The 17,759-nt window shown below is 47.1% G+C and overlaps 1 protein-coding gene across 5 annotated transcripts in view; it reads right to left on the minus strand.

The window, feature by feature from the left end:
• Positions 1-1,594: 1,594 nt before the first annotated feature.
• The window catches only part of ZFHX3 (zinc finger homeobox 3), a 243,686-nt gene continuing 227,521 nt past the window's right edge, over positions 1,595-17,759 (minus strand). For 4 of the 5 annotated variants that reach the window (XM_057711282.1, XM_057711280.1, XM_057711278.1 and 1 more), the window contains 3 exons: positions 11,885-17,314; positions 6,226-7,897; positions 1,595-4,086 (listed from right to left, as the gene is read on the minus strand). In XM_057711282.1, coding sequence (XP_057567265.1) covers positions 4,077-4,086; positions 6,226-7,897; positions 11,885-17,314 — 7,112 coding nt within the window. In that variant the 3' untranslated portion in view covers positions 1,595-4,076. Of the gene's footprint in view, positions 7,898-11,884; positions 17,315-17,759 lie in introns of all 5 variants that reach the window. The other variant, XM_057711281.1, reaches the window with a different exon arrangement.

A 17,759-nucleotide genomic window follows, 5' to 3' on the forward strand; every position in this document is an offset into this window, starting at 1 on the left:
GTAATGTACAGAGACTGAGCGAGCACATCTGTCCTGCTGTAATTAAGGCTGGAGAGCAGAGCAGCAGGTGCAAACTTCTCATCCTTCAGCTTGACTCTTAAACTGCTTGTGCTCCTGTAACTTGAAGTCTAAACTTGTTAAAAGTGAGATTTGTAAGGTCATTAGTCTATAACAGGAGCTAGGCACTACAGATATTTCTTTAAAGAAAAATTAGAAACAGCTACCCGACTAACACATATCAGCCATTCTAAGATTTTGCTGTTTCACATTTTCCAGGGGGGAAAACTATTAATTCCAAGGAGATTAATATCCACATGAGCATGATATTGAAGCCAGATTGGAAGACTTCTTTTCCCTTTAGTATAAAGCTTTTCCAGTAATGGAAAGAGTCCCTTACCCTCCCCTCTCTCAGTGTAATTCAGGTGCTTAGAGAGATTTTCTGATACAAAGGCCTCAATCATCACTAAGGTTTTGTCTTATTTTCTTGTTAAAAATTTATCTCAAGAAGAATTTGAATTGCAGTCACCTTCCTCCAAAGAGCTGAAGCAGCAAAACTTTGCTGCAAAACTAGTTCCATTTAAAACATTTCAATGTGATCCTGCCAGATCCTAAAATAATTATAGCCTAGAAAGGCAGACTTGGCTTTGGGTCTGAACAATTTTTATCATACTGTACCTTTTCATGGGGTCAAAAGAAAGATCAGTGACATAACTGTGTGCCAAGAAAACATACTGAGATAGAAGCCATCTGCTTCTGCAGGAACACCCGAAGGAAAGGTACAATGCCTGGGGAAAGAGCAGGGTTTCATTAGGGACAGTGACACTACTTGTTTAGCATAGAGGTTCCAGCTACCAGTGAGGGAACCAGCTTTTCCTTTCTGAGCACTAGTAATGCCTCTACCAGCTGTAGAATTCTTTTGAAATGTTGAGTTAATAGGGTCACTGCTGCTTCTTGAATGCCTGCTGCAGGAACTAAGAAAAAAGACTTGGTGGACAATGGCTGTCTAAGCCAATAGAAGAGGGTTTCATAGCTCAACTCCTGGGGTAGAAAAGACCCCTGTTGGCTGAGGAAAGATGCTGCAGACCTTACAAGGACACAGCTAGCTTGCGGTGCCATCCAGGCCCACCGCTAGAGTTGTGTAAATTATTTATGGGCTTTGGCTATAAATTAGAGATGAATGGAAGGCCTTTGGGCCTGATCTTGGATGTATGCCTTACTAATGAATTTCACACATTTTCTGCTTTAAGGGAAGGTTTTTGATAAGAGGACAGAGTTTCCTCTTGTACATAGGAATTACTAATGCTATTACTGTTTTGAAGACTGTTCTTAACTCAAATTCTGCTCTAATAGGGGTTTAAAAAGCCCTTTACTAGGAAAGGTAAATGTAGTCAATCATCCATTTAATCCAGCTTACCTTTCATACCCTTCCGTCATCAACACTGGATCTAATTCCCGTTTCAGAGACGTTAAACTTACCTCTTTCTTCGCCGTCAGCAAAAATTCCTTGCTTTTGGTTGTCTCAGGTACCTAAAATTCTCATAGAAACATTTGAATTAAAAGTATAAATGCCATTAGGGCTCTTTGGGGCCAAATATCATCCAAGCTGTCAGACTTACTCAAGGAAATAAGCTAGTCAGCACCATCACCGAAACTTCCTGCACTTTCATGAGTGCCACGAGAGACAAGTACACTTAGAATCACCAAAGAATCAGAATAAGTATCCCTACCCACACAACCTCAGGATACTGTTCAGACTTACACCTTGCCAGCCATCAACCTTTCTCACACGTGCACACACAAAATCTGGTGACAGAGACAAGAAGTTTTGCTCATATTTTTTTTAATGTATCACAATGAGCAGGAAACATACTTGATGAAATATTTTCAAAGGAGTATATTCAATTACCATCTACAATCAACTTAACTATGACAACAAAGTTTTTGTGACAAATTTTTTCAGTTTGAAAGTTCCATGTGGTTCTGTTAATCTCCATGTATTTTGGTACAGTTCGAGATCAGCATTGTTACAGTAACAAAAAAGCTAACAAGACTACATTATAGAAAAACACCAAGAACATCATTTTTGGTTTCACTTGCTCTATTTTTTTTTTTTTGTATTTTTTTGTTGTTTTTTTGTTGTTTTTTTTCTTGTTTTTTTTTTTTTGTTTGTTTTTGTACATTGCAAAGGCTGTTCATATACCTCTTCACCTCAGGGTCACGTTCGTGTATGCTTTCTTTCCTACCCAAACTTGCCCCCCTCCCCCCCCCGAAGAAAGTAAACAAACAAAAAAAAACTAGTCAAAGCTTTGTTTCACAGTGGGCAGTATCTCAGCGCCAACAAACAACCAACTCAATTTATGTTTCTATTTAAAGTGTTTTAATTTAATTTATTATTTAAAAAAAATATATGTCCATGAACATCAAGTGCACTGGCTTGGGTCACTGCCTCTCTCTCCTGCAACTTCCTGCCATGCCTGATAAACTCAGGTTTAAACACATGCCGTCTGTTTTACTCTATTTTCAATTGTGTAAAACTTTGGCCACATTCATCTCTTTAAATATCTTTTAATTAAAAAAAAACTTCCTAGATTTATTAAACTTTTCCGTGTGTGTGTGTGTGTGTGTGTATTTGTGTGTGTGTGTGTTTCCTTATTAAGTTTCTTTTTGGAGGATGGAGGAAATAAGTCCTGTTTTGTGGGCCCTTTTGGCGCTATGAGTGAATGGTGTCTAGCACCAACCCACACTGTGGAGATTCAGAAAAAAAAACAATCAACCAAAATATGAAGTGTCAATGGAGGTGAAGAACTAATTTAAAAAGTGAGTTGAGATATCCTATTCAGCTACCTGCTTTGCAGCAGGCAGGAATAAATTCTCCAAGTGAGACTTATATAGACAGTTGAGCATTGTAGTGAATTCATGCTCTGTAAATGATACTGGTCACAGCCCTGGCGGATGTCAGCCCATAGACACCTAACTAGCTCATGTTTGACCTCTAAGCTTCACCATCACTGACTGCTTTGCTACTTCTGGGTTAATGTTGAGAAGAATTTTTCCTTTTTTGAATGAACATATAGGTGGGTGGTATAGTTGTAGAGGAAAGCATTAAGTGTGCAACCCACTCCAGGTTGAAACACTCACATAACCCTTTTGAGGAATACTGGTGGGTGGAAGCATGCTTAGCCAGTCTACCCACCCACCTTGCTGTCACTGAACACACCCACAGGTCGAGGCATGGCATAACAAAACACTGACAGTCACTCTGCCTCACAGAGGGAGGATGGCATGGTAGCTCAAAAAAGAAAAAAGAAAAAAAATTGGGGAGGGGGTGGCAAAAGGATAAGGAAATGAACTTAAAGTTGAGGAGGGGAGGGAAAGGGATAGAAATTGCACTATTACCAAGCAATTATCATTTTTAAAAAACAAAGTTTTCAGAAAAGACCTAGCAGAATTTGACAGGTAAAGTTAGTGTTAAACTGTTAATTGGTATCACATAGAGAACCAAAAACAAAAACAATTTTTTTCTATATGATACAGACACAGAGTAACATACAACAGTTAAATGGCAAAAAATATATATATATTTCATAGAGTTACAAACAAGATAAAATAATGGAAAACAAAAAACTGTACAACTTCAGAATTTAAAAATGTTCATCTCAAACACAGGGAGAAATACAAGAATTCTTGTTAAAAGAAATAGCTTGTTAAAACAGCAAATGTTTTGCGTACTTGTTTTTGACACCTTATGCTACGACTGGATACTGGTATGAATAGTTAGATGGTATTCTTTAGTATTTCTACTTAAAAAAAAACAATTAAAAAAAGGAGTTTGCACTGTGCATCAATCAGCCTAGTTAGAAATATATACAACAGTTCAGGATCTACTCTTTCATTAAACTAAAAACAAATTCATAAAAATAAAATAGTCCCGGCTAAAAAAGAAAAAGAGAAAAAAAAAAAAGAAATCCATTTTCAGCTCTTGGAATGCTCCAGTCTTTTTGCACAGTCGATGAGTGGCTTCAGCACTGGGGAAAGAAGCCCGAAAGGTGACCAGATGGAACCTGCATTCACAGTCTTCAAAGTTCCCTTTTGAAACATAAGGAAGAGAATGAAGGGGAGAAGGATTTCACACTTTCGGGGTAAGGGGAGATTTTTTTTCTGTTGATGTTTGGCTATGAAAGTGAAATAGCAAAGCATCTATTTGTCTCCAAAATCTAAGTTATAGCAGCACAAAGTTTCCTTTCAAAGTTCAGACTGCTTTTTAAGATGAGAAAGGGTGTATGTTGCGTTGTGTTGTGTTACAGGAATACGGGTATGCACATAAACGCGAGTGCCTCACACTCGGCTCCTGTTTGCTCTTGGTACGCGCACCGCTAGCTGCTTCTCTGTTGGCTGCGCTCTGGACCACTCGCCCGCCGCTCAGACTGCCTAACACAAGGACAAAACTTTGAAGTAAAAAATGTGTCTTTTGGTATATGGAATTGTCATTAACAGTTGCCTCTCTGCTTGCAGAAGAAGCACATAACAACCTGGGAATCTTTTGTTTTTACTCTTTTATTAAACTAAGTCTTGTTTGTTTAAATCAGAAACAAATTCTCAAGTAACAAGAACCCTTTCCCTTTTTTCTGCCTCAGCAGTGAAAGGGTGTGTCTTTGGATTTTATTTAAAGCATGAAATTTCTTTTTCTGAGAGAGGAAAGAAAACAAAACAAAAACACAGAAACCAAACCCCTAACCAAAAACTTTTTTAGAAAAGAAAAGCACACAGCCCAATTACACAAACCGAAACAAATGCTTTAAGTTTAGGAAAAAGAATATTTGAAGCACCTACCAAACAAGGAGGGGAAAAAAAGGGTGAAAAGAAAAACCAAAGGAGGGATAAATAAAAAATAAATGTACAAGGCTAACAGACATAGGTAACTAGAATTATATGCCTTTAAAAAGTTTCAACTCCCCAACCAAAAATAATCTGCGAGGATCCTAATGACCCCTAGAACCCTTTGAAGTTCTTTCTTTAGTTTTATAAAATAATTCTGCAGCTACCCTCTAAGAAATGAAGGCAGCTACCTTACGTGGGAGATCATAGGGTGGGAGGAGGAAAGAGAAAGTGGAATTAAGGGACAAAGGGGAGAAAAGCTTAGGCGAATCAACGGATTGCAATCTATCTGCTAGGAATGAACAAGACAACATCAAATGAGGAGCTGTCAGCTGGACCATACAAAAAGCTAAATGTACACAAAAGATTTTTTTTTCCTTTTAAATCTACCATACTGCTTCAGTTCATTTCCAATGCAACAATCTACTCAACACCAAAAATGGTCATATCTATCATAAATACAGAAAGTCAGTTTTTAAAACTTATTTTTTTTAAGCTACAAGTCCTCAACACTCTGTGTGGGTTTTTTTTTTTCTGAAAGTGGGAGTGCTTAACTTTTTCCCCTTGAAATTGGCTTCAGCAGAAAAGCTATCCTTAAAATCCCCAGAAAGCTAAAGCAGTTCACATTGTTTTTCTCAAATACTTTCTGCCCGTTTTTAAATTAACAAAACAAAAAAATCTTTTCTGGAACAAAAACAAAAACGAACCAAAACAAACAAACAAACAAAACCAAAAAAAAAAAAAAAAACCCAAAACAAACAAAAAAACCCCCAAAACCCAAAAAAATAATATATTTAAAACAATGATTCTGAAAACAGAACAAAGTGTGAGTGATTGACCTGAGAATAAAAAGACATTACATTTCTTTTTTTCTTTTAGCAAGCCATTGGTATCTGAATGCTAAGATAGCAAGAAATTTAAAACTGTAACAAGGTGGACTGCTTTCCCATACAGTGCATGCCGGGCTCCTCTGTGCTATCAACGTGGGGCATTTATTGAAAAGGGGCAAATATACAAGGGGTTTAAGCTCCAAAGACATAGGGAGGCCCTGTGGACTTCTGTTTCCCAGACCAATAGTACCTTCAAAAGGACACAATGTAACAGGGTTAAGGTTTTTTTTTTTTTTTTTTTTTAATATTAAAAGAGAAAAGAAAAGACAAGAATGTAAAATCACCGGCATAGATAGGTATATGGGAAAACAACCCACGCTTTTTGTTTTTTTTCCTTTTTTTTTTTTTTTTTTTTTTTTTGGTTAGAAGCTTTGGAATTGCAGTTAGTCTATTTTTGAAATTGGTTTGTTATTAATTTTTTTATTTAAATTCATTTGTATTGTTCATCTTCAAAGCTTACAATCTGAAGGTGTCCGTTCCTACACTGGTCAGACCACTGTCCTTGGGGCAGCTGGGGTCTTTGGGACCCTCCACCGGGCTCGCCGGTCCGTCGGACTTTTGGCTGAGATCCGTGTCAGACTCCTCCGAATAGTCGTCTGTTGGCATCGAGGGCTGAACCCCTGAGGTGCTGCATGAACTTGAGGTAACCGTTGAAGATGAGGAGAGAGGAGGAAAAGAAGGGGGCTTCGCGGCCAAAGCCCGGGAGACCACTTGCGGCCAAGACTTCCTGGAGGCGTGGGGGGAAGCGGAGGACGAGGAGGGGGCGGCGGCCGACGGGGGAGGGGGGCTGTCGTTTGAGTGAGCGGCAGACTGCGAGGTAGATGCGGTGCTAGGATCGGGGAAGCAGGCAGAGTGAGGTAATAAACTAGGGTGCTCTTTGGCGTTTCTTGCTGCTCTCGTGATTGTTCTGTGTTTGTGCAAGGCCGACTCGAGATGTTGACTCAGAGCTTCCTCCCCACAGAGCGCGCTCTCGCACGCCAGGCAGTGGTACGAGCCACCGCCGCCGCCGCCACCGCCGCCGCCACCGCCGCCGCCCGTGGGGACGTGAAGCACCATCTCTTGCAGGTTCACCACAGACTGGCCGAAGAAGCAGAGGGACTTCAGGTGGCTCCTCGCCGCCTCCTCATCACCGAAGCCCGCCTGGCACTTGCGGCAGACCAACTTGTACTGCACCTTTGGAACAATGAAGGGGTCGTAGAGGGAGTCTGCACTTTTGCTTTCTGCTTCTGGCTCTTCGGGGGGTTTCGGCAGGAGGGGGGACACCTCACGGGGTGCGTTTTTCTGCTCTTCTGGTTTGGGGGATTCTTTGGCAGGGTCTTTGTCTGGGGAAGCAGCCCCCTGGGGGACTGGGGTTTGGCTTGCTTTGGGCTGCTGCTGCTGCACTTTTTGCTGCTGCTGCTGCTGCTGCTGCTGTTGTAGTTGCCGCTGCTGCTGCTGCTGGATCGCCTCCTGCAGACTCTGCTGGTATTGCTGGTACTGCTGCAGTAGGGAGCCCGGGGACAGCCCCATCAGGGCCTGCGACAGCGCAGGGCTGTAGGGGAACAGGCCTTCCATGCCGTACATAGGCTGCAGGTACCCGCTCTGCAGGGCGCCAGGGATCTGGGGGGTGTAATAAGGAGAGAAGCCTGGTACAAAGTACGGGAGAAACTGGCTCGTGAGCAACGCTGTGGGGTCCGAAGTCAAGGCTGCCTGCAGGGCCTGCAGCTGCGCGGGGTCCACTGCATACTCCATGGCAGGCAGCGGTGCTGAGATCGTGGCTGCAGCTGCCGCGGGGGCCTCTCCTTTCTCCTTCTTGGGGACAGGCAGGGGTTCCCCTTTTGCTTTGTGTGCCTTTTCCTTCTCCTTTATCTTCTCACCATCTTTGTCCTTGCGTTGCTGCTGCTGCTGTTGCGGCGGGAGCTGTGGCGCGGGTGGCGGCTGGGCTGCTGGCGGCGGCGGCTGCACCTGTGGCTGCTGCTGCTGCTGGGGTTGGGGGGGTTGCTGAGGGGCCATCGCCATGGTGGCTTGTGCTGGGGTCGGGGAGCTCAGCGATGCTGAGGACGGTTTATTTGGTAATCCAGATGTGGGGAGGCCAGGGGAAGGAACTGTTGTGCTGGGCAGACCCATCAGGTTCGGTTTAGGAGACGTTAAAGCTAAAAGGAATGGAGAGAGAAATAACATTTCAGTCTGGGGTGGTGAGGCTGACGCTCAAGGGGTTTTGCCTGTGTCACTAGCACAAGGTCTAAGAGCTCAAGGTTTGGACTTGAAGGAGCCTCTCTGCTGATCCAACCTTTTCAACAGAGCTTTCCCGCCAGGCCCAGGGTTGGAGAGCCTGGCAGGAAAGTCCGTATTCTACTCCGACCCATCCCTGGGTCAGCTCCTATGCTTCCCCTATCAGCTAAACAACTCCCAACACCTTCCTGCCCAATGTGCCACACCCATCCCACTCAGTCATATTCTTTGCCAGACTCCCAGCTACCATTCAGTCTGCCCAAGGCACTTAGTCTGGAGGCCCCCAGACTAGCTGTTGCCAGCTGGGATCCATTTGAACCAATGGCCTTCATCAAAAGCCCTACAGAAATAGTGCCGTCAAGAGGCCCCACCATAAGCTGTCTGGAGAAGAGAGCAAAAGCAAGAAACCCAGCCAGGCACCAAGACCATATGAACAAACACAACAGGCACTACATGTGTGCCTCTCTGACCTCCACTGCTGCAGCTGAACGGACGTGTTAGGAGGGCAGAGAGAGGAGGAGGAATGGGAAGAAATGAAAACAGTCCATTCAAGGTAAACAGTGGCACTGCTTTGGCTCAGCTGATCTGCTTTAACAAGTCTGTTGAAAAATGTAACGATCTAGGAATAGGATTCTGGAGTCCACTGGGAAAACGACCGTTTTCTTTTCCTGCCCCTATTTGAATGACAGACAGGAGGGTTAGGACTACAGATGCTTGAGAAACCAGCCACAGGAAGAGGAGAAAAGCAAGGTCAGAAATGGAACAGCCCAAAGTGCTGGCACCAGCAATTCCTAGGACATCACAACCTACCCCAGGCACCACTGCTTATGGGCGGCAGACTATGTCAACAGGCCCACGTGGGGCACAGCCCCATCCTCAGTCACATTACCTGTAAAGCCTTCACCCAGCCCAGAGCCCAACCTCCTCCCTGACCCACAGCTATCTCCTGGGTTGAAACTTTTGTTCCAGGGTGTTGGAAGGCTATTGCTGGTTCATGAAGACTAGCAAGGTTGCCGCGAAGGACAGCACTGACCACATCCAAGACACTAGACAGTATGCATCCCTTCTCTTCAGAGGACACCAAAATGTAAAATCAGACATCCCACAGACCTTCACTATTTCATCTAGACCACCTTCATGAGAAAAAAACACTGAAGCCCAACCGAGGTGAAGACAATGTTGCTTTCTGGCTCCAGTGGTGTAGTATTCCCTGGGCTATCACACTGCATTACAAAACCCTCAAATTTCAGGTGAAGAGAAGAAGGTTGCCTCAAGTTGCCAATCCCAGGAAAAATATGCATTAACTTTTGGATAGCCAAGGAGGATGTTTCCCGCAGCATCACATAACATTATTAATTTACTCTTCCAAAATGGCAGAAAGGGACCACTGAGATTAAATCATCCAATTCCCTGAATGCACTTAAGGGACCGAAATCAGAGGAGAAGATGTGTGTGACTTAGAAAAACTCAGTAAAGACTTGTTGGTTAAAGTGGCACAAATGAGGCAGAGACAGACCAGATTATGAATTCCATACTTGGGACATGGCTCTGTCTACTTCTGGGCAACAGGCTTGCTCCATGTTTTAGGCTGGAGCTGCAGCCAGAGCCAAACAATCAGTGGGGCAGAGAAAGAATGCCTATTGATCTCCCCATCCCTCTGGCCTCAGGCTTCCAGAGAAGGCCTGACTCTATCTTGAACTGACAGTGCACAAAAGAGATTCAATTTTAAGAAACATGTACTCAACCTCTGCTATTTACCAGCCTCTGCACCAGCCATGTTAGATAAAGTAGCTCAGTACATTCTCACAGTAATTCTGTGGCCTTGGTTTTTTCATCTGTAAGATCAGAACCAAACAAGCCACTTCATCCCCCTGAGGCTGAGTCAGGCTGACATGGTATGGCTGACACACATCTGCCATGTGATATTGGGCCTATAAGTTGACTGCTTGGAACCTCAGCTTTCCACAGTAGGTGGATGTAGAGAGTAAATGGAAGGTTATACAGAAAGAGCTTACCATTGGGCCTGACATATTAAACAAGTCCTTTCTTTCCTAATTCCAGTGCTCCTGGGAGCTGTGGTACAGTCAGATGGTGGTAGCTGGGACAATGCCTGGCTGCCTTGAATGCCTAAGAGCATATTTCCTACCTGGAGTCCACTCTAAGTGGTCAGAACCTGAGTAGCACTAAACATATACCTGTTGACTGACTGGCTCATACCGGGTGCTGTGGAAGGAGTGCACAGTACTGGGAGCCCAGAGGCCTGGGTGGGAGCACTGGCTCCTACCCTAGCTTGCCGAATGGTTTTGACCTCTCTGGGCCTCAGTTTTCTAATCTGTAAAACAAGGGGGATAGATCAGACATTCTGATTCTAATTTTTTCACATCATTATGAAGTATTGGAGCTTCCCAAGCCCCTCTGCCAAGGTCCCAGGCTGCAAGGATAGTTCAGTGCCCAGCCATTTTCCATAGCCTGTTTCCTGGCTTATGTCTAGCCCACTTTTAACATCATTCTGTGACATTACTTGCCAACACATGTAAGCAACGACTTCTACATCTTAATGCTTTCTTTTCTTGTCTTCTCTTTGGTTAAGAAACTGGGATCAGGAATGAGGTAGCCTCACGTTTTGTAAAACACTGCCAAAGTTATAAAACTTGGATTTAATTCAACCAGAAGCCAGGGCTGCTCTGGAAAGCAGCAGAACCGCTTCAACCCCTGTGAACAGGGACATGTTTTGAAGGTAAGGAGGCTCTCCTTTGGTGACTGTGCACTGGTCAATACAGGCTGTGGAGGGACTCGTTAACTTGTACCTAAATCTCACAGGATTCTGGAGGTGAAGGTCCAGTTTAGGAAGGACAGCTGGATCTAGAGAAGACGGGTGAGGACAGAGGAAGAGGAACAAGAGAGGTTACACAGGAAGAACTGTATAACTCCCTATGAAGTGTAAAAATAAGTACGAAGTATGTGACTCTGAATTAGAAAGGGAAATGGGCAGAAGACAATGAAGGGGTGACTGAACACCCCTAAAAATGACCATTAACATTTTTTTGTCTGCTAGAGGACTAAAACATGTCATAATTCAGAACCACATTGCCCAATACAAGTTCCTGGTCCGTGCATTCCAATACAAAGGCTGTCTAATTAGAAACCAGGGACTTCCCTGACAGTCCAGTGGTTAAGGCTACGTGCTTCCACTGCAGAGGGCACGGGCTCAATACCTGGTCGGAGAGCTAAGATCCCACATGCTGCAGGGTGCAGCAAAAAGCAAACCAAACCAAACCAACCTAACATAGCACTGTGTTTCTGACTCAAAGAGAACCTCAGGAGTGAGGCTCCACCATATGAGAGCTTCTTCCTGGTAGCATCTCTCCTGCCAGAGCAGATCTCTAAAAAAGGCAGTGGGACCCCAGGGGAAGGCAAAAAGTTGGTTTAAATTCTCTTGAACCTATTTCCAGAGGGCACAATCCAGAATTAGCTAGAATATTCAAAAGTTTTATACTTTCAACAGATATTGAGATGGCATCTGCATTTCCACATGGACTGAATGGAAGGGTCTATGATGGAAACTGCTGTCTCAAAAATACCCCAGGGTCTAATACGCCAGGACCCGCAAGTTCACGCCTGTAGCACACACCCTGGTGGTGCTGCTGAACACCAGGCATGAAAATGGTTCCAGGAGATTGTTCCAGCCACAAGGTCCCCATCCTTGAACCGGGAAAGTCAAGAGTCATGGACACCAGAGCGCTAGCAAGACTCAGTGGAAGGGACATGAAGTTTTATTGCTGTTAGAGGACTAGAAAAGGGGAGCTTCCTGTCTGCCCAACACTCAGAGATTTTGTGTGGTAGCCACAGAACAAGCACTGATTGAGCGGCTGTTTAATACTGGGAGAATCACCGAGAGAAGAACCCACCTGTGTTGGATGGCGTAAAGCCCGGCAAGGAGGGGCTGTTGAGGCCAGGGAGCAACACGGGAGGAATGCCCTGGAGCGCCGGATATGCTGTAGGAAGGTTGAGAGCCTGAAGAGGGGCGTTGTCAAACATCCCTTGCTGCTGAGCTGCCAGTCCGAGGACCTCATTGGCCTTTTTAATCCGGTCCAACTCTTGTTGAGCCATCAACTGACGTACAGTGGCTGGGTCAAAGTACTCTTTTTCCTTGTCCAGCTGGCTTCCAATGGTGTCTTTAACTTTGGAGATATGCTGTTGGGAAAAGATATGGTCACGTACAGACAGCCGAGCGCTGTACTTGATGCCACACAAAGTGCACTCTGTTTTGGGTCCCTCGTAACTTGTTTGGTTTATACCAAAATGCTTGGCCATGCTTAATTTGGACTTCTTTTCTTTTGCCCGGGCATTCTGGAACCAGACCTGAACAACTCTCTTTGGCAGTCCAATGTCATTGCCCAGGACTTCACACTCTAGCATGGTGGGTGTCCTATAGTCATTAAAGCATGACTTGAGGACCTTCAGCTGCAGATTGGTCATTTGAGTGCGAAAACGTTTCTGCCCGGGCCGATCCCCGCTGTCTCCAGATTTGCCTGCTGACCCACTTGCACCAGGGCTTGGGGAGCAAGGGTCTGCAAGGCTGGAGGTTTCGCTGTAGTCCACTGTACCTTCATTGTCATACTCCTTGCTATAAAAGCTCGGGGCTGGGCTGACCAGACCGGATGACAACCGATCTTCATACTCGGACATTGCCATCATGGCCGCTTTGGTCAACCCTTCACTGGGCGCAGAAGAGGATTTGGTTTCAGTCGCTACTCCCGTCGCACTGTCGTTATCTGCGTTGCCCTCGTCTCCAGTAGTGGTATCTGTGATCGCTGTGTTGACCGAGGAACAGTCGTCGTTGTCCAGCTTAGTCTGGTCAAAGTTTAGATTAACTGAGGACATGGAAGGGCTTTCAAAATCTTCAATCCCTTCCACCTTGATGGAAGAAGGGCTAAGAAGAGTTCTGGGAGACAACTCCATGGTTTTGCTCACAGGTGAGAGGGGAACACCTTGGCCATCACTGCTGCTTGGGGGTAGGTGGGAAAAGCTAGTTCCATCAAAAATATCTCCTTTCATCTGGAGTCCCCCATCGCAGTCTAAGAGCATTGCAGACAGAGTTAGGTTGTAGCCAGCTCTCTTGGCTTCATGCCAGTGACGGGATCGGATATGAGCCTCCAGGGCAGTCTTGGCTTTGAAGAGTGCTCTGCAAAAAGGGCATCGCCTGTGGGCCTGCGCTGGGCCCACAGCCCGGAACTGTCCTTTCCTTTCCCGGGCTCGGGTGTTCTGAAACCAGACTTGTACCACGCGTTTCTTCAAACCCACCTCATGCGCAATGTGATCCAACATCTTTCGAGTTGGATTGGAGTCCAAGAGATACTTTTGGTAGAGAATTTCTAGCTGTTCTGGTGTAATAGTTGTCCTCAAACGCTTGTCTCTCTGAGGTTCTTCTCCTCCCGTCCCACTGTCATTTTCTCCAGGGCTCGCACTGGCCTTTTCCTCCAGCTTCCTCTTCAAAGTGTTCATCGTGGAGGTGGGAGTTGAAGGGGAAGTGGCCGAGCTTGCCGGAATCTGAGGTATGGCCCCAGAGAGCAGCTGGCTTGCCAGCAGTGGGTTACTAGGGTCAAACAGCATGAAAGGCATATCCAGTGACCTGTCTAAAAACTGGGGGTGGATGAACTGGTTCTGTGCGCTCAAGAAGTGGAGCTGCTGATGCTCCTGCCAGTGCTCAAACGATGGGAACGCCAGCTTGCACTGGTCACACTGGTAGGGGATTAGCTGAGGAGGTAGGTTGGCCAGCTGCTGAGGAGTGGACGTGTGGAGAGGCTTGAGGGGCAGGTGGGAGAGCTGAGAGGGACTGGGGCTCGACTGGGGTAAGGGGCACTGAGGGGGGGGCGCCTGTGGTAACGAAGCGGGGGGCGTCAGCTGCGGGAGCTTTTGCTGGGCTGCATTTGTCTTCTGCTCGGGCTGGTCTTGCTGCTGCAGCTCTGCCTTTGGTTGTCCTTGCTTCTCTTGAGTTTGGTTTGGCTGTGCACTGGGAGGTTCAGCCTGCTTTGGTTTCTCATCACTCGCCTCTGGTTTTGAACTGAAGGCGGCCAGTTCGTCAGCCTCTGAGGTAAGCTGCAAGAAAGCAGAGGAAGCTGTACTGGCTGTGGGCGCTGGGGCGCTATAAGCCTGGGAGGGCATTGGGGTGCTGCAGGAGGAGCTGGTGGGCGTCAGGATCTCCATGGCATCCATGGAGTCCTCATTTTGGCTGTCATCCTGCCCCTCCTCATCCTCATCCTTGTAACACAGCTTCTTCTGGTGCTTGATGAGATCAAAGATGCGCTGAAACACCAGGCTACATTTTTTGCACTGGTAGTTCAAGTTGCTCGTTCGAATATACCTATCATTTGTAAGCTCACGCCGCTCTCCATCTTTGCCCTCTCCCTGATTCTCATAATTTTTCCTGGCCTTCTGTCGGGCGTTTTGAAACCAGACCACTATGACTCGGGTGGGAAGGTTCAGTAGATTAGAGAGTTGCTCAAATTCATCGTCCTTTGGGTAAGCATTGGCATCAAAGAAGTCCTGTAGGACCCTCAGCTGGTAGTCAGTAAACCTTGTTCTTGAAGACCTCTTGCTCCCCCAGTACTCCTGCTTCTGAGGTTCCGGCGAAGGAGGCCGAGAGTCAATCTTGAGCTCTTCCAGGCTGGTGATAGGAGGATTGCTGAAGTTGTAAGGGGAGTCCTTGTTACGCTGCCGCTCTTTGAAGAGAGTGTTTCTGAACCAGTGCTTGATCACTTTCTGGGGCAACCCGGACTTGTCTGCCATCTCTTTGATCTGCTCTTCACTGGGGGAGTTGTTAATGTCAAAATATTGCCGCAGGACTCGGAGCTGGTCATCCGTGATCCTGGTGCGAGGCCTCTTGTTCTGCTGCTGGAGCAGACCTGGATTGAGCTGATGCTGGTACAGCTGGGCCAGGTCCGCAGGCAGAGGTTCCACAGGTCCGAGCTGAGGCGGCAGCTGAGCCGGCAAGGTCTGCAGCGGCATTGTCTGCATCATCAATGGCGAGAAGATGGGCAGCTCCATGGGCATGGAGAGCTGGGTAAGTGGCACGGATGGCTGGGCCGGTGCGATCGTGGGTGAAGTGATGGGTGGGGCCGACACGGGGATGGCTGGTGTGGAGGCCGGCTGGGGTGGCGCTGCCGGAAGCGGGGGTGGAGGAGGGGGTGGGGGTGGGGGCGGCGGCTCAGGGGTCTGAGGCCTCAGGGGGTAGAGTTTGTCGTAGTGCTCTCGGTACTGTTTGGCAAATCTCTCTAGCTGTTTAAAGGGAAAGTAATTTTGATGAACATGCTCTTGATGACTCTTTAAAATCAAGATGTTAGAAAACAACTTGCCGCAGGAGTCACACTCGAGCTTTTCTGGATTCTCCCCCTGCTCGGTCTTCCCATTCTTCTTCTGCACCTTCTGCTTGTTCTCATTATACTGAATGACCAGCTCAAAGCCAAAGTTCTCCAGCAAGGCCTTGGTGGCGTTCCCTCTGGCATCCGAGGCGATGCGTGGAGGGAGCATAGAAGGCTCAGAACTACCCCCTGGGGCCAATTCTTTCTTCTCTTTGGCCTTCAAGGCATCTGGCAGTGATTCCTTTGGTCCGGAGTTGCCCTCTCCCCCCTCGGCACCATCCCTCTCTCTCAGGCTTTCTTTTTCCTTCTCTTTCATGACCAGTTTGTTTTTCTTTTCGATGTGCTGGCTGGGCTGTAGGAGGGTTGAGTGACTTTGGGACAGAGAGAGCTGGCTTTGCTGCTGCTGAAGGATCTGCTGATGGCCCTGCTGTGGGATCTGAACCTGGGCCTTCAGATCTTCCAGCAGGCCTGGGCCTGTCCCCGTCAACGTCAGAGCCCCACTAGTCACCGGCAAGCTCACCTCAGGGTTGAGCTGGAACTCGGCGCTGGGGATGTAGAAGGGGAAGAGGAGGTGCTGCTGCTGCTGCAGCTGTAGCAGGGTCTCGGTGGTCATGGGGAAGTGAGGAAGGAGAGTTGGGTTAAACAGCTGGGACTGGATCAGGGCTGCCTGCTGCTGCAGCTCCTGCTGCAGGTGAGCTTGAACTTGAGCCTGGGCCTGGGCCAGTGTCTGTGCTTGTTGCTGCTGCTGCTGCTGTTGCTGCTGCTGCTGCTGTTGCTGCCTGGATGCGATCATATCTGCCAGCTTCTTCCGATTGGCCTCCTTGGGCTCTGAAGGGGAAGCAATGTTGGCACTGATGGGATTCCCCAGGGGTGGCATTCCTACACTTTCTGCGGGCACTTGGCTCAGCAGGTTGGTGCTCGGAGTGATGCCAGCACTGCTTGGATTGGTGGTGGTAAAGGTGTTACTGCCACTGGTGCTCACAGGACTTGGGGTGGAGGAGCTCAGGGAGACACTGCTGCTGTTCCCAGTGCTATTGCTACTGCCACTTGCAGCCTCGAGCTTGGCTGCCCGGGCCTTGGTTTGATGCAACACAGACCGCATGTGGATCTCCAGAGTGGAACTCTGGCTATAGGCCACGTTACAAGTGTTACACTTAAAAGGTTTGTTGTCAGGGCTGCTGGTGGGTTCTGGCTGACCAGTTGCCGATTCTTGAAGGGCTCTCTTTAACTTATGCAGGTGGGAGACAGAATTGTAGTGCACTAGCAGGATGTTCTTTTGAGTAAAAGATTCCTTGCAGACAGTACACTTGTAAGGGCGAGAAGGGTCTAAAAATTTTTCCATGGTGAAGTTGGGGCCTTTTCTGAAAGGTAGCGCTCTCTTTGGCTCTGAGCCCGAGTCTTCTTGTACCGACCCAGAGTCGCTGCCCGTTGGGCTCTGTTTATCCTCCAAGTCACTCTCTTCCTCCTTGTCTTCCTCAACGATTATGGTGTGGTCCTCAGCCAGGGTGGGGTCTCCCATTGCCAGGAGGTCCCCATTGGCCAGAAGGCCACCATAAAGCTGCTGGATGTCGGCCTCACTCAACTCCAGGTGGCTCGTCTCAAGGTGTTTTTTCAGAGCCTGAAAAGTTCGGAAACTGCGCTGACAGAGACAGCACATGGTGGCAGCTCTGATCACGTGGTACTGAGAGTGGAGCTGCAGCTTTTCCACGGTCTTGAAAGCCAAGCTGCACTGGTTGCAGCGGTACTTGTACACATGGCGATCCGACACGGGCAGCTGAGGCCTCTTGGCATGAACCTCGTTGAAGTGCGTCTGGAGAGTGGCGGAAGTTTTGAAAACCTGGTTGCACCCCTTCTTCCAGCACAGGAAGCCTGAATCCTCTCTCACAGAGCCTGGGTCAGCAGGAGAGGGTTTCAGATCTCCACTGTGTTCTGTGCTCGCAGAGGGCAAGATGTTCTTTCCCAGATCATCTGAGGTTTCTGGAAAAGAAAAAAATCAAGCCCAATGATGACGAAGACTTAGAGTTGTCTACCCAGCAAGGCCTCATGAACACAGAGTCTGATGACGAGGGAAGTGCCCAACCTCAGACACACACTCTCCATCCACAGAGCCGCGTGTCTGCCCCGAGAGCACATGTTATGTAAGCAGGTACACAGGAAGAGAGAGGAAGAAAAGGAAACACAAGAAAGTCTCAGCTCCTAGTAGGCCTATACCATAGCACAGATCTGTCTTTTAAACCATAAAACTGGTTTGAAGGATCTCCCCCTTTACATAGATCTGAACTGTAGAATATGTGAATTACTGCCGTCCTAGGCTGTGGGCAATTTGCAAGAACTGCTATCCACTGTAATTAATGTGAGAAATTTTGGAATGTATATATTTTGAGGCATTAAACTTCTTGTTATAATGTGACTCAACTGTCCT

Source organism: Hippopotamus amphibius, chromosome 16, assembly GCF_030028045.1.
Source record: "Hippopotamus amphibius kiboko isolate mHipAmp2 chromosome 16, mHipAmp2.hap2, whole genome shotgun sequence".
Classification (NCBI taxonomy): domain Eukaryota; kingdom Metazoa; phylum Chordata; class Mammalia; order Artiodactyla; family Hippopotamidae; genus Hippopotamus; species Hippopotamus amphibius.